General features: G+C 46.9%; 1 protein-coding gene across 5 annotated transcripts in view; it reads left to right on the top strand.

Moving 5' to 3' along the window:
* The window catches only part of MAP3K20 (mitogen-activated protein kinase kinase kinase 20), a 130,520-nt gene that overhangs the window by 18,294 nt on the left and 95,630 nt on the right, over positions 1 to 16,596 (top strand). For all 5 annotated transcript variants that reach the window (XM_075284127.1, XM_075284125.1, XM_075284126.1 and 2 more), the window contains exon 2: positions 3,049 to 3,241. In XM_075284127.1, coding sequence (XP_075140228.1) covers positions 3,083 to 3,241 — 159 coding nt within the window. In that variant the 5' untranslated portion in view covers positions 3,049 to 3,082. The remainder of the gene's footprint in view (positions 1 to 3,048; positions 3,242 to 16,596) is intronic.

The raw sequence follows: 16,596 nt of genomic DNA, 5'->3' as shown, positions 1-16,596 counted from the left end.
TGATCTCTTCTGTAAAGCTTAATGTAACTTAATAGTCAATGTGGCTACAAAAACTATCAGGTTAGTAACTATTGTGTAAGGGGAATATATCTTATATGAAGGTCAAGCACTGCAACGTTCAATAAACATAGGCTATAGTCAGTCTATGGGGATAGTTTATGGGGTCCGTAACCACTTTTTAAGAGGACAGAGTCTCTGGCTTTCTGATCCCCATGAAGACCCGAGACTCAAATGTTAGCATTAACCTAGTTTAACAATGGATTGTCTCATGATGGCAACTTCTAAGTGCATGAAGGCTCAGACTGGCTTCCCTAGTTCTCTGTTGTCAGCTGTTAACTTGGGGGAGGCCACATATATATCCTAAATACATGGATGCTCCAAGTCTGCTACATTGGCTCTGTGTTCTGGGATATTGGGGTGGGGACCCCTTTGGTAACTTGCTCTTGCAAGAACAGACTGTTGTGTAACTTCCATGTTTCCCCAAAACTAAGACAGGGGAAGATGAGCTAGGGCTTATTTTCAGGGGATGTCTTATTTTCCAATCCACTCACCAGATCCACTCAGAACCAAAACAATTAGAATTGGCAAGTGCCAATGGCGGATGGGCTCTCAAACACAGATCTGCGTTACTCAGGTCCCTTGCCGTTACAGCAGTGTTCTACTGCAGCCAAGTGAGGGTTGGCTATCCCTGGTGACCGGAAGTAGCCACAATGTTTAGGCACCAGCGGGACTACCCAATCTGTGCATGAGAGCCCCTGTGGTCAACCCTTATTGTTGTGCAGATCTCTCTCACTAGTGCCATCTTGTACAGATAGCCCCCTAACGGTCAATGTCCCATTCTCTTGGGGATGCCTGTTTTCCTTTATGAAGAGTCTGTTGGGTCTGTCCTACATGTAGAGCTGCCTGGACGCCTATTTTTAATTAACTGTAACTAGGTCTTATTTTTGGAATAGGGCTTCTATTGCAGGCATACTCTAAAAATCCTGAAAAATCACGCTAAGGCTTATTTTCGGGGTAGGTTTACATGGGTTACAAACAGTTGTTGTTCCTATTGTTTCCCTATGACATCTATGGTAATTTCCCTATTATATGTCTATCAGTTTTGTGTGTGGTTCTTCCATTTCCTAGCCTGAGTCTTCTGTATATACTTAGATCAGTGCACAAGAGGAATTCCAGATAGGAATAGGAGGGTGACCGCATCCAATTCATTCCTCCACTATTAGTCCTACAACACATATAAAGCATGTTCTATCATCTTATACCTCCCTGTTTGATCTGTCACCAGATATGGGATCCTATACCCTAGACATATAAGGACGTACTAGAAGTTTAGGGGCCCCATCTGTCCTTAGGATAATGTAGTACTTTTGAGAACGCTGAAGATCTCAGACTCACAATATAATATCTTATGTGGCGCCCCTTACAGGTTCATAGTATAATCGCTATACCCCTTTATTCATAGTATATTAGCTATAACAGGTTTCATATGCGGTGGTTGAATAATAGGGGCGAATATAAGAAACTTTGTAATGTATCTTATTACAGAAATTTGTTTCCTTCTCCACTTACGTTCCTCTCCACCTCCTTATCTTCACTTAGACTGTTTGTTTATATAGAATCCATTTCTGCAATAATCTTAAACACAGAGGTCTATGGAGAGGGGAGAGGGAGGAGGATGGCAACTGATTTATTGGCAAATTCTGTGCAGTGGTAGAGTCTTATCTCGTAACATAGCAGAGTCCTGATTCACATTGTAACAGCTGCAGTTATTTGTATGTTTTTACCATCCTCCTGCTCCCCTCTCCATAGACTTCTATATAAAACATAACTTAGCCTGGTAAGTGGAGAAAGAAACATATTTCCTTTAATAAGAGATAATACAAGTTTCTTATAGTTACCTATGCTAAAGCTGTATTACACTTGGCGGTACACTTTCAGTACTGTTGCGCTCTTACATGTTATTCTCACGTTGTGCTGCTGTTAGATGTCTTTTGTAGTGGTTGTGCAATATATTATTCATTACTATACTATTCAGGTGATTATTGGGCGGTGTCCTTCCTGCAGGCTGGAGGACTCTATTAACTTTATATGAATTAAATATAGACGTATAGCTTGACACTTGGCAGTATATGCACTTATATTATAGGCAGCATTACCATAAAGCAGAAGTCTATTTGCCAGTATAAACAATATGACTTTGAGCAATATTATTCTGGTTTTTTATCTTCTGTATGGGTTTCTTGGCTGATTTTTAGCGATGCCTCTTTACTGTGATAAGGTGCTATAGTATAGCTTACGAGACGCCAAGGTTGACTTGGAATTGAAGCATTATTAAAAATCATACACACCTGTCATTGGTGCTTCATTGTCCACTACCAATTCCAGAAGTCCTGTGCCCCATGTGACCACTGAGACCAATCAGTGGCCTCATAGAAGTGACATGTGAGTGACCTCATTGATGGCCTCTCTCTAGTGAGGTCTTGGTAACGTGAAGCACTTCCAGGCTCCGGCACAAGACCAGACAGACATAGGAGGCGGACAGCACCTCTCCCCGGCTTCCACATTGGTGGGTTCAGTTCCTGGACAACCCCTTTAAACTCCTGTCTCCACATAGCGTCAGCTATGTCTCCTTCTGACACTTTACACTGCGCCTCGACCTACGTATGAGCACAAGCCCACCATTGATGGCACATGAAGTGAGGACGTGGTGTATAATCTGGCGCGGATGTGAATCCAGCCTTAAATGGTTTTTGCTGTGATTTACTCCAGAATTCTGCCCCATTTTGCTTAGTAGAGGTCAATGCACACAGAGTTCTTGGACACAGATTCTGATGCAGATTCCGCAACAGAATCCATGCCCAAAAACTCCATGTGCATTGACCCCAAATCTCCCCCTGTATGTGCACTTCTAGTTTGCACCTTATAACTCCATTTACCTCCATTTTATTTGCCTTCATTCACCTTTTATCTTTATTTCCTATGTATTTCATGCCACGTTGTGTTGTACGTGTCTCGGCCGTCTGCTGAATCCCTGTGTTTCTCCCGCAGGTCGTATCTCAGAGCTGCTCTTCGTCATTATGAGATGTCGTCCTTAACTGCTTCGTTTGTACAAATTAAGTTTAATGACTTGCAGTTTTATGAGAGCTGCGGCGGCGGAAGCTTCGGGAGCGTTTACAGAGCAAAATGGCTACCACAAGAGAAGGAGGTGGCCGTGAAGAAACTACTGAAGATCGAGAAAGAGGTAAGAATCTGTCTATGCCATTGACCCTGCGCAGTAGTTACTAAGGTGCAGATGTAGCAGAGCTGAATGTATCAATTGACACTATAGGACGGTATTACAATGTGGCTGTAGATTCCGGCACATATCAGACGACCTTTACATTTTGGCTCTGCACTGATATCATGAGGACTGAGCCCTATAAATCTCGTGTGTAATGTCTACAGTAGCTCGATGGTTTGTTCATCCATATAATATATTTATGAAGATGTATGTCTGTACAGGTCCATCCCATGCAAGGGTCCGAGTTGGAATGGGGCCAGTGTTAGCAAATTGAAGCATTACCTCATGCTGAGGAGTAAATGGCATTTCCTATTTGTGGCCAAGCCCATACATTGGTCGGCCTATCATTTAAGACAACTGTTCGCACGTCATAGACAGGTTTTGTTATCTTTAGGGGTCTGCAACCTGATATAATAGGATCCCGAAGCCCTGCAGCACTGCCCCAATGTAGGAGGACCAGCTAGAAGAGCAGACAGCAGGCGGCCGAAGTACTGCATCAGCATTGTATGGCCCATAGGCACATGCCACAAATGCCACTAGCAACAAGAGCTGTCATTTTTAGAGCAGCAATAGCATATGACCTCAGCCTGATCCAAGGTGGTTGACCTAGGGGGCAAGTCAGCAAATCTGGGACACAATATAACAGGAGTCGAAAGGTTTGGAATGCTTTGTCTAAGCCCACAACCATTTTAAGGGGTCCTTCTGATAGGTCTATACCTAACTTTGGTATGACACACGACTTCTGATCGGTGCTGTCATCCTGAGCATTTTGGTGTTTCGTTTATCCAAATCTGTTCAGCCATTCCAAAGATATAAGCCCTCCTAGTGCTGATGCATATTAGGGTTTACTATGCGGCTTCTCTGTATGTTGTAGGTCATCCAGTGTTACCACCCACTTGGCTAGTAGACCCTATTTTGCATCAACACTTAAAGGGCTTATATCTTTGGAATAACTGAACATATTTGGATAAACTAGACATCAGATAATGTATGTCACTGTGGATTTCAGACACGGCTACAGGTCCTTTTATAAAGACGCTACAGACCGCATGCACTGTGCATTTTCACTGTGTCCCTTCTAGTTTAGATGGTTATCACAGCCGCATATCTGATCCTGACTGTGGATCTAATAATCCAAACGATCTCTGTTATAGATCCCCATGATTGATCCCTATGATACAGATGAGTGTGTCTTTAGACCCATGTTACATACAGGACTTGTGACCGTATTATGGTCCATGTTGCAACCATCTGTCCTATATGGCCCCTGTGATACGTTCTATCCTTAGATACATCCACTTCTTCCTTAGTCCAGCCTCGGAGACTGAACAGATGTTTTATTGGATTGTATACATAAGAAATATCTTGCGGATGTTCTGAAGGACTAACCAGATTGTTTACTTCTTCCTTGACTACAGACATTTCTGTACATGGCAGTCATACAGAATTCAGTCTGTTTTAGCCTCTTGTAATTTAAGGTGAATTATCTTAAGATGGCGAGCTTAAAGAGTTAAACACATGCCGGCATGAATGTGCCCCGTGAAAATCCAATGATGGGCGCAGGTAAGCTAAAGAGTCAGATACACCTGTGCTAATGATAGCCATACCCGAGCCTAAGCCAGGAAGCCATCAGTCGGTCGGCTCCTGAGGATCGCCCCGCTACACCGCAGCTCTCTGACTCCTGTACGAGCTCAAACTGCTATATCCCGACTCGCAGCTTAAGAACACGGGTTTTAACTCTGCGCCAGGTCTCTGAGACATTTATTATATATTGAAAATCCAGAACAACCTAAGAGATTCCCAAAGGTTAAGTAGCAGTTGCTAGAAGACAAGTCATGAAGAAATGATATCCGTGTGGCAGGTTGTTCTTCTTTATCTGGAAAGAGCTTGGAACGAAAGATTGTGAATGACAATCTGTTTTCCCTTAGCCCAAACAGCAGCACAACTGGGGATAATCCTGCCCCTATGAGCTGTTAGGACAGGTGGAATATTTAATTACCTAACAGCAATCAACCCCTATAAGAGGTCAGAGGACCAACTCCCCTTTGTGTTAGTAGCAAGTAAAAGGTTTTAGACATCTATTTAACAGGAGTAATATGACATAGTACAAACAAATAGTACAAATACAGCATAGGGAGGGAGCCTTGTGCTGCTGTTTGGGCTAAGGGAAAACAGATTTTCATTCACAATCTTTCGTTCCCCCTACGCCCAACAGCAGCACAACTGGGGATTTAGCAAGTATCGCTTTACCCTAGGGCGGGTGATCCTGGCAAGCTGATGCCAATACTGAATGTCCAAATGCTGTGGACTCCCTTGTTCGCCACTCAAGTCTATAATGTTTGGCGAAAGTTAGCTGAGAACTCCAAGAAGCCGCTGCACATATCTGTTCCAAGGAAAGAAAACGTCTCTCGGCCCATGATGTCGCCACTGCTCGGGTGGCATGGGCACGGATAAGGTCTGGGACCGGGAGGTCCTGAGCACGTAGGGAGCAGATAATGGCTTCTCTAATGCATCTTGATAGAGTTGGTTTGGATGCTTTGGTCCCCTTGGTGTGGCCAAACACATTGATCAGCAAATTCTCCGACTTCCGAAAGGACGCAGTCCGCTCAAGATAGATCTGCAACGCTCTCACCAAGTCCAACTTGTGCATCCTTTCTTCCCACTCAGAGGTGGGAGAGGGGAAAAATGCTGGTAAGACGATTGCCTGGTTAATGTTCTGAGGTGTGGGTACCTTTGGCAAGAATCCTGGGACGAACCTTAGTTGCACTCTGTCTGGAAAGAAGGTTATAAATGGCTCAGAAGCCGCTAGGGCTTGTAGTTCACCGACCCTCTTGGCGGAGGTTATTGCCAACAGGAAAGTTATCTTGTATGCTAGGTACTTCAAATCCACTTCAGCTAGGGGCTCGAAGGGGGGCGCACAGAGCCCCTGCAGAACTGCGGCCAGGTCCCAGCTCGGGACCGGAGACTGCACCTGAGGACGAAGTCTACTAGCCCCTCTTAGAAATTGTTTAATCAGAGGATCTAGTGCTAGCCGGGTCTCCAGGAGAGCGGACAGAGCTGAGACTTGGACTTTCAAGGTAGCAGGTGCTAGCCCCTTCTCCAGGCCGTCTTGTAGGAACTCCAAGACTGCATTCCTATCAGGGTCGCGCTGGTTACTCGAACACCAGTTCTGAAAGATTCGGGCGACCCTCCGGTAGCTCTGGTTAGTTGACTCCGCTCTTGAGTGCGCCAAAGTTCTTAGCACTCCCTGGGATAATCCTCTTTTGCCAGCTAAAGGCTGGCTACCCTCCAGGCAGTGAGGTTGCATCTGTTCAGGCCTTGATAGGGCCGACTGTTCCGGATTACCAGAGTTTACACTGGTGGAAGCCTCCAGGTGTTCCTCCGTCTCATGAGAGTGAAGACAGTGAACCATGCCCTTTCTAACCAGAATGGCAAGCTCCTTGCCAAGCTCTGGTTCTGCCTGCGTTTTGTCAATACCTTCCGAATCCTCAGTTGATGAGGGTAGACGCACTTCCGTCTGAACCTCCCCGGTATTGACAGGGCATACAGCGCCGGAGGATTGTCTTCCCGAACTGGGGAGCAACGTTCCTCTATTGCGGCGCTGTTTGAGGTGGCCATCAGATCCACCTCGGGGAGACCTCATCCTTTGGTAGGAAAGTGGAGGGCACCCTGGTCGGGGGATGACCTGGCTAAGGTCATCCACATTCTGGTGAGTCAGTCCCGCAGACTGTAACCTGGAATCTGAACCACTGGCCGCTGGGAGATTCATAGATCCGAATAGATGAGGATCCTGGCGTCTGGTAACGTGGAGAGGGCTCTCATCTTCCGTCTGGAATGACCGTAATTGGCTATGATCAGGCTGTCCGTCCTGGTCCTTTACGCCCGAAACTGTACAGTCCACGTCAGAAGCTTCACTTGAGCTCTGGTAATCTCTCGCCAGCTGGGTAAGCGCGTTCTCTTCAGGTAACGCCAGGTGCTCTGTACCAGGGTCTCCCCCAGATGAGCTCCCCTGGACAGGGAGGCATCTGTGGTCAACAGGGTCTAGGTAAACCTGACCGAGGACCTGCCATCGCGAAGATGGGTCTGCCGGGCCAATCATGGCCGGGCACTGATGGTTCACTGGATAGGCTTTTTTAGTCCCTAGGGACAGCGATTCCGGACTCGCAGCTTCTTGACATAGAGAAGGTGCCTCCAGGTAGGAGAGTCCCTGGTGAATCCCCGGAACTGGATTAGATTTGATGGAATCGTAAAAAATCCTAACGGGTCTTCCTTGATCCTGGCTTAGAGAAGCCCTCTGTCCCATTAAAGGGCTCCCCAGCCTTACTAGGGGGCTGGGGGAAGACCCGTGGATACTACTCCCCTGGAAATAGGGGGGGCTGAAGTTCTGCCGTCTGGGAGGGTGGAAATTTGAGGACAAGGTTTTCCATCTGGGTGTTCGTCCCTTTGATCTAAGGTCCTGGGCCGAGCTATGAGAGAACCTGCGAGTATACCTGGCCTGAAGGTCCCTTAAGGAAACCGCATCCCGTGGCGGGAGCGGTCTAGGTCGAAGATGAACCTGAGTCCTTCGCCCAGGATTCTGGAAACCAAGAAGTCTAGAGAGAGATCCTTCTGGACGGGTATTCAAAGATGAAGTTGTTTGGGGCCCTAAAAAGGGCAAGATGTTCTCTCGGCCGGTGGAGCCTTGATGTAGCAAATGACCCTGGGACCTTTGCGTCGGGGCCCTAGATGGACGGGCCCGATTTCTCCCAGGATGGCAGACCACTGATGGGTCAGGGATCCTTCTTACGATCGCGGAAAGTGCCGCGTCCTCTACCTCTGCCCTGGGGAGTGGAGCGTCCACACCCCCTGAAGCCTCTGGTGGAGGATCCTCGGCCCCGAAAGGCAGTTCTTCTCCTTTCAGGCGGCTGCGGCAGATTTTTGGTTTTAGTGTCCGCCAGATCCTCCATGATTTTGTCCAGGGCTTTACCAAAAAGCCTACCTGGCTCAAAGGGCAGGGTACAAAGCCCTAGTCTGGAGGCGTTGTCCACCCTCCATGGTTTAACCCACAACGGTCGCCTGGCCACAGTGGTGAGGGCCATAGATTTGGAGGCGAGTTTTAGTTGCGACCTGGAGGATTCAGCCAAGTGGTCCACCAGTAAATTAATATCGGTCATAGCCGATAGGAGGTCGTCCCGGTGGACCCCCGTGTCTATGTCCCTAGCAAGGGAAGATAGTTCGGCCTGTAGGGCAGAGACCACCTCATTAGCCGATATGGCCACGGAGGCCTGTGACGAGGCGACAGAGTATGCCCGCCTCAGGGACCCCTCTACGCGGCGGTCCAACGGGTCCTGCAGGCTTGAGCCGTCCTCGGCTGGCAGGACTGTCCGGCGGGATAGTTTGGCCACTGCCACGTCAACTTTAGGCGGTGGTCCCCAGACACCCTGCTGGGACTCTGACATAGGGAAGAGTGCCCTGAATCTAGCGGAAGGTGTAAATGCTTTCTCGGGTCGCTTCCACTCGCCCTCCATTACCTGGACCAGGTCAGTATTAGCCTTAAAGGACTTAGCCCTCCTGCTTGGCCCTTCCCCTGCCTCCCGATCACATGATCTGAGGACTCTGAAAAGTCTGCCCATCTTGTCGAGGGGAAACACCTTCTTCTCCACCTCCACAGGGTCCTCCTCAGAGGACTCAACCTCCCCGATGTGAAGCCTCTGAAGAGGCGGGAGGGAGGGCTCCGAAGCCTCCAGCCGGGGCCTCTTGGCGAGGTGGGAAATGGTCTTGTCCACTTTTCTCATGGACTGGGAAACGAAGTCCTTAACCCAGGAGACCATCTCTCTGATCAGGGTAGCCTCAGAGGGAGGCGCTCTGCATCCCTGGCAGTACCTGTATTCACAGGCATCAGGGAGGGGGATTTTACATTGGGCACAAGACAAATGTCTCCTCTTCGCCGTGGTCTTCCTCCGAGGGAGGGTCGAGGATGATGAGGAGGACATACTAAAGGGAGGAACAAGAGACAAGAACCCAAGGAGCACTATATAAAAAATCCAGACCACAGTTACAGCCCCAGCCCACTCTCCCCTCCACCAACCTTGATAGCACGAACTAGCAGTTCCAGCTCTTGAGCTTTGAATCCTGAGGCAGCAATGCTTCAGAAGTACCTGTAACCGGAGCGACAGGTACTAGCTTGTGGTGGAGGGGGGTTTAAATAGGCCGGCTGGGGGAGGGACAGTGGGCGGAGCCACGCCCCCGCCACCTGGGTCCGAGCCACTTCCTCCTATTAGCCTTAAAGTTATTCACCAGCAGTGGCTTACCTGCTGATCTTCACTGTCATCCGACAGCCGCGGCATGTAACTCTGGCCACACGGTCTGCGCATGCGTGGTTTCCCCGGAAACGGTCCCTGGCTCGGGCGGAACCTGGGAACCAAAAAACTAGTTCCCAGGCCCTGCCGGCCGACGAAAGTTCCTACCTGCCGGCACCTGCAGTATCCGACGTCCGCGATGCCGCCGCACACGCTCCAGCGGGGACCCGGACCGGAGCAGGGGGAGAGACTCATCCGGACCACGCAGCAAGGTAAAAAACTTAGGGGGGGGAGAGGGGACCCCTGTAAGAGGCCAGAGCACCTCTCCCCCATCCACCTGTCCTGTCCCACAGGACAGAAAAAAACACAAAGGGGAGTTGGTCCTCTGACCTCTTATAGGGGTTGATTGCTGTTAGGTAATTAAATATTCCACCTGTCCTAACAGCTCATAGGGGCAGGATTATCCCCAGTTGTGCTGCTGTTGGGCGTAGGGGGAATAGAAATTTCTAGAATAAACTTCCAGTATCTTGAAGGAGCAGCTGTCTGGTCTGCAATTGCGTAAGCTCAGACAAAGACTTGTGTTACATGAATCCTGGCACAAGAGTGACACGTGACGTGGATAGGAGGACACTCTTTACTATTTGAGTCTCACTCACATTTTTTTTGTAGGTATAGGAGTTACACTTCATTTTTACTGAAGACCTCTCATCTGTTGTAAAAAGCCCAGTAACACACATTGTCTGATCGGTGTCGTCACCCTGAGCATTTTATTTTTCTGTTTATCCAAATCCGTTCAGCTATTCCAAAGATATAAGCCATTTTAGTAATGATTCACATTTGGGTCTAATAGCCAAGTGGGTGGTAACACTGCATGACATGTAACACACAGAGACCCCGCCCCCAGATAAACCAAGTGCTCCCGCTCACTTGGCTAGTAGACTCTAATTTACATCTGCACTACGAGGACTTATATCTTTGGAATGGCTGAACGGATTTGGATAAACAGAACACCAAAATGCTCAGGGTGAGAGTGGCAATCGCCCTGACATGATGTATGTTAATTGACTTTTCAGACATGGTGGCGGGTCCACTTTAGGAGGGGATTGCAGCATGCCAAACCAGTCTCTTTGGCTAAGGCTGGTCTTACACGACAGTAAGTTTAGTCCGCAAATGTGGGTTCTCAATTGTGGACCATTTGCGGACACATTGTATTCAGTCCAGCCTTTTACACCACCGGATATTTTATCCGTGGTGTGTCGTGCTGTGACCAGGGACCGCACTGAATACTGCAGATCCGCAAAGTCACGGACATCACGGCAAGGCACGGACTGTCCCATTGAACTCTATGGGCACGTGCAGCTGGACACGGATGGACACGGACATCTGTGGAATGACTTTTGGAAATGAAATTTAGAGTTGCTGATCAGCAAATTGCAGACTGCAAAACACTACGGTCATGTAAGATCAGGCTAAGAGTCACATTTGGGTTACATCTGTTGTGCAATGGGTAACAACCCAGTGGTTTCAGTGGTCTCCAAATTCTCAGGGTATCCAAGGTCATATCAATAATAAAGATGGAGAGTTTTCAGTTACTAAATTGTGATAGAAAGCTCCTGTTTAGCTCCAGCATTCAACTAAGCCTTTCTTTCTTCTCTCTTCTCATACACTTCCTACTTCCTCCTCCCCACTCCCTTCTCCATAGACTTCTGTTTGGCCATTTTATTCAATTGCGTCCAAATTGTTAAAATAAGTTTTCAATGAATGTATTAAAAAGACCATCTGGTAATTACATCATCGTGATGTCATCAGTGATCTTTTATTAATATTTTAGTGTCATTAAGATTCTTGTGGTCACAGGCCTTTGAAGCAATGAAGAGATAATCGTATTGTCATGGATTTGCAAATCAGTCTGCAAGTGCACTGGGGGCGGGGCCTGACTTGTCAGATTTATCTACAGCCAATTATGCTTCATCTCTCCTCTGGAAGTGCAGTCCAACGCCGCCCCTCTAATGGTCCTTGACATTTTCAGCCTCTGTTTGCTTCACGGCCGGTCGGTAGGCAAATCTTGTAAATCAGGCCCCACCCATGAAGAACTTGCAGACTGAATTGCATATCGATAAAAATATGGTTATCCAGGCTTTGCTTCATGGGTTTGTGTTCGCAGAGGTGTTTTTGGTCCTATTACATATCACTATTATTGGGTTCACAAGCTTGGTGGATCAAGAGAGTCCCTATAAAATCACTCCCCATAGTATAACGTGCCCATTGTGGTAGATTCTTTACCCTACTTACTGTTATGTCTGGGCTGATAGATCGGATACATCATCGCTTGTACTTCTCGTCCATTACTCTCACATAGACTAGATGACAAGTCATCACAATGATTCACAGGCTTTGCACAGATAAGTGTAGAAGTGTAACCACTGAGACCAGAGTATTGTGTCTCGTGTGTTCTATTTCTAGACCTCGACCTCACAGGTTACAAAGTCATGTGTCACTTCTAGAAACATGTTGGTATTTTCACTTTCCAGACAATCTCGTTCATCTGTACATGTTGTACTATCATGTAACTAACCTCTTAAATCGTATTAATGGTATCGCTGTTATGTAAGTGTGTGTGCATGAGGAGTAACACTATTGCTGGTCATTATATGACTCACATTAAGCAGTTTTTAATAAGTTTCCGCTTTGTATGCTGTAGTCCTCTCTGAGCTACTGGGTTGAGACTAGAGATGAGCGAACACTGTTCGGAACAGCTGTGCGGAACAGCACGCTCCCATAGAAATGAATGGAAGCGGCCGGCACGCGGGGGGTTAAGCGGCCGGCAAAGTCTGCGTGCCAGGTGCTTCCATTCATTTCTATGGGAGCGTGCTGTTCTGATCGGCTGATCCGAACAGTGTTCGCTCATCTCTAGTTGAGACTAGTTGCCATAGGCTGCACACAGTAAGAAAAGAAGAGTCTGCTCTATAACTTTCTCGCAAACTGAGACTCCCCCCGAGCCAAAAAGGATATATAGAGAATCACTGACCTGTACTAAGAAAAATGCTTTGCTTGTGATAGAAAGCTCCTGTTTAGCTCCAGTATTAAGCTAAGCCTTTCTTTCTTCTCTTATCTCATACGCTTCCTACTTCCTCCTCTCCACTTCCTTCTCCATAGACTTCTGTAGATATGTGTAATTTCTGTTTGCCTCGAGACAGATACAGACATATATAGTAGGGATTGTCAGACTGAGGGGGATCAGGAAACAGCAGAGTTTGTTGAAATTACAATGAGGTCATTCGCATCCAGTTATGTCTCACCTGATCTACTACATCCCATTTACAATTTTGGAGGACCATACCACTTTTTAGAGGTCACTGCTGTCTTCAGGGGTGATAATTGGAGGTATATATTTGCTTTGTTGAGCTGGAGATAGACGGGCTGGCATACTGACTGATGAACATCTTAAGATCTTAGAGGAGAAATTAAAGGGATTTTCCAGGGTTTTGATGCTGATGACCCATCCTTGGGTAGACCATCTTTATCACATCAGTCGGGGTTCATCACCTGGCAGCGAAGGAAGCAGCAAATCCCACTATCCATGGATTTATAGTTAAATCCGCATTTATTGATCAGATACGATTGCCAAATAGCTGTGTAAATATTATCCTCGTATAACTTTTGGTGCCACCGGAAATTAATAGCAGAGATGCAGATGGTGGAAAGACATGAAGATTAATAACGCAGGCAGTAAAATACACACTGTGATTGTTTCCTGTAAGGTTATACAGATGTTAAAGGGTTTCTCAAAGGGTCATTTTTTAATCATGGGGATTTTTAAATGCTGTACTTAAGGCTGTTCACATGGAGGAATTTGCCGTGGATTTGGGGGCAGATTTCTCCCCCAAATCCGTAGCAGATTCCCTCCGGCATTCGCCTCCCATTGTTGTCAATGGGAGGCAGAGATCGCAGCAGGACGTGGAAAAAAAAAGCGTCCTGCTCGACCTTGCCCTGGATTCCACGGCTCAAGACTCCCCACTGACTAGACCCATTTATCTGGAATTAATCAGTAGCAGGAGGCCACGATGGAAAACCGATGCGCTGCATCGGCATCCTGCAAAAATCTCGCTGGCGAAAATTGCAGAGGAATTCCACTTCATTTTCCGTCATGTGAATATACCCTAAGGGTTCCAGGCTGGTTCCAACCTCAGGTTATGTGATAGGAACTTGAACCCAACCCCAGTTTGCCAGGGCTGGGAAGTCAGAGCCATGAAGTTGGGGTGGAGGGACTAGTTTTTAAGGTATAGTTGGGCTGTGGATACATAGAGTGCTGTGGCCTACCGATTCCACCGTCCTGTGGGTTGCTCCACCTCTTCCCTCCTCTCCCGTTTGCACAGGTAGTTTCCGGTGCTACAGGGCTGGCAGATTATAGTAAAGCTACGCCTATAGCACAGATAACTAGTAGTGAACATGGGAAAGGACGGAGGAGATGAGGTGGCTGATCACACAACCTGGGGTCAGAAGCAGCTTGGAACCTCAATGTACAGCACCTAAAATTCCCGGGGAAAGTAAGTCCATAGAGACTCTTTGGCTAACCCATTGGAACAGAACAGAATGTCTACCTTTACCTTTGTCCCAGTCATGAATTACCAATGTTTTACCAATGTTCTCTCATCCAAAAGTCCAAATTCTAATACCAAATCACAAAATGTATGTGATCTATACCCATGTCTTTATCTAAAGTTACTCAACATCCCAAAAAAACAAGGTTCCAACCCCTATTAACCCCATATATAAAGGACTCCTTTGCAGCGCAGACATACCCTATACTGCAGTGCAAATGAAAGGGTTAAACGATCACCCGCTAAATGAGTAACATAACTGATGGGAGAAAACAAGCGGAGTAAAACACAAACTGAAATAGATACGGCGTTCTGCTGCGGCTAAATATAGCAATACAGTACAAGGTTTAGCAGCAAGTGTCCAAGCAACGGCTTGAAGTGGGCACTGTTAGGAGACCTCTGATTCGGAAGGTGTCGCCTGAAGTCGCTATGTGGCTGTGACTTTCTGTTAGGGCTTTAATATGGCACCACAAGCACATAGAGAAAGATATTCCAGGATTAAAGACATTATAGCATCAAGCGTACGGCTGTATTACTGCTCAGTTATATAGAGTAAAGGGGCACCCATAGGCATGCATAGGGCATTTACTCTACCTGTATACACCGCCGAATTCTTTCAGACTCTTTTTCTGCTATATTTCATATGTATATACATAAGAAAGCAACAGCAGCAGCATCCAGTGCGGTATATACAGAGATTGTCTCCATATTAGCATATAAGCCTATGAATCCTTTTACAAAGAAGTCATCAGACATCTAATGCTTATAATTGCTAAAACAGAAGTGCTGCGTTATTGCAACATGGAGCCTCAGCTTTGTGCATATCACGTGTAGATTTGGAGTAAAATAAGTTTGAAATGATATGCAAATGAGGCAGTTGGTGCACTGGGGGCGGTCCTTCAGCCCTGGGAGCACTGGTCTTGCCACTCACGTAGTGTGTGATGAGATAGCAGTGGGAGTATCAACTCTCATTGCAGGAGATGTTAAGGGTCTGATGTCAAGATCAGTGCACCAGGAGCTGATGGCCAGTGCATCAACTTTAAGACTAAGGATGGGTTCACGTCTCCACTTTAGCCAATCTGGCAGGTTTCCGTCTTCTGCCCCAAGAAACTGGACAGGAGACGGAAACCCAGCAGTCAGTTGGGTTTGCAAAGTGACCGCCCATGTGCATCTTCTGCCTGTCCGTGGCGAAACAGGTTTTTTTAGCCGGACACAAAGTTGGACATGCAGGAGTTTGTGTTCGGTCCCCATGGGACATAAATGCCGCGATTTGCTTGCAGCGGAGATGCTGCGGGAAAAATTGTGGCGTTGTACAGTGCAGGCAAAGTGGATGGAATTCATGTGAATCCCATCCCCACTTTGCGGAAAAGATCACAGCATGGACATGCTGTGATTTGCAAAGCCGTTGCGGCTTTGCAAACCATAGCATGTCAATTATATCTACGGAAACGCCGGCGGCTTTCCCATAGATATAATGTTAAGAGAAAGTCCGCAGAGGAAAACTCTGTGAACTTTCTCTTAGAAGCGCTGCGGAAAGAACCGCAATGCGTTCACGCATTCCCGCAGCGCTTTAGTACCGCGGATACGGCCCGTGGAGCCTTAGCCTTAAACTGTACTCCTTCCTATGTGTATTACCACCAGTCATTCTACCAACATTTGTGCGGCCAACGAGACATTGTTTAGCAGTAGATGGGATTATAATATTCTAATGGTATATTTATTATTAGATTTCTCACCCAGATTGAGGAAGTTTAGAAGTTAAAATATTTAGATGTCAAGTTATTTGCTGGTCCATTTGTCATGAGCAGAATTTTTCGTTTGACACAGAGTATGTTTTCATTGTGTATGTGCTGTAAATAATAGTCTGACAGGTTGTGAAGTGCTACGAAAATGGGGAATAGTTTACACGTGTTGGGCCGCTTTAGTTTCTATGGCTAGCAAAAGAACTTTAAAAACAGTGGAAAAATTCCCAAAACGTCAAAGGGTATGTGCACCTTTGAGAGGCCCAAATCTAAGCTGACACATTTCCAACCAAATATAATAAGATTAAAGGGATTCTATCATTAGAATCCTTTTTTTCAGGCCTACCATGTTGGAATAGCCTTAAGAAAGGCTATTCTTCCCCTACCTATCTTCCGACGTCGCCATTCCGGTGATATTCATGGTTTTCACCGTAGGCAGATGAGTCTCCAGACAGCACTGGGGGTGTCTCCTGTGCTGCCTGAAGATTCTCCAGCGACACCCTCCATCTTCTTCTCTGCGTCTTCAACCGAAAGTGCCGACTGCGCATGTGTGGCGGCCATTTTCCTGTGGCCGAACGGAGAATCGCGTAAGAGGCTTATAAGGACATAATAGATCATTGGGGGCATTTTATCATTACCGTATTTTTCGGACTATAAGACGCACTTTTTTTCCCCCCAAATTTGGGGGGAAAAGA

This window comes from Leptodactylus fuscus, chromosome 8 (assembly GCF_031893055.1).
Source record: "Leptodactylus fuscus isolate aLepFus1 chromosome 8, aLepFus1.hap2, whole genome shotgun sequence".
NCBI classification, from domain to species: domain Eukaryota; kingdom Metazoa; phylum Chordata; class Amphibia; order Anura; family Leptodactylidae; genus Leptodactylus; species Leptodactylus fuscus.
This window is presented reverse-complemented; position numbering and strand designations above follow the sequence as displayed.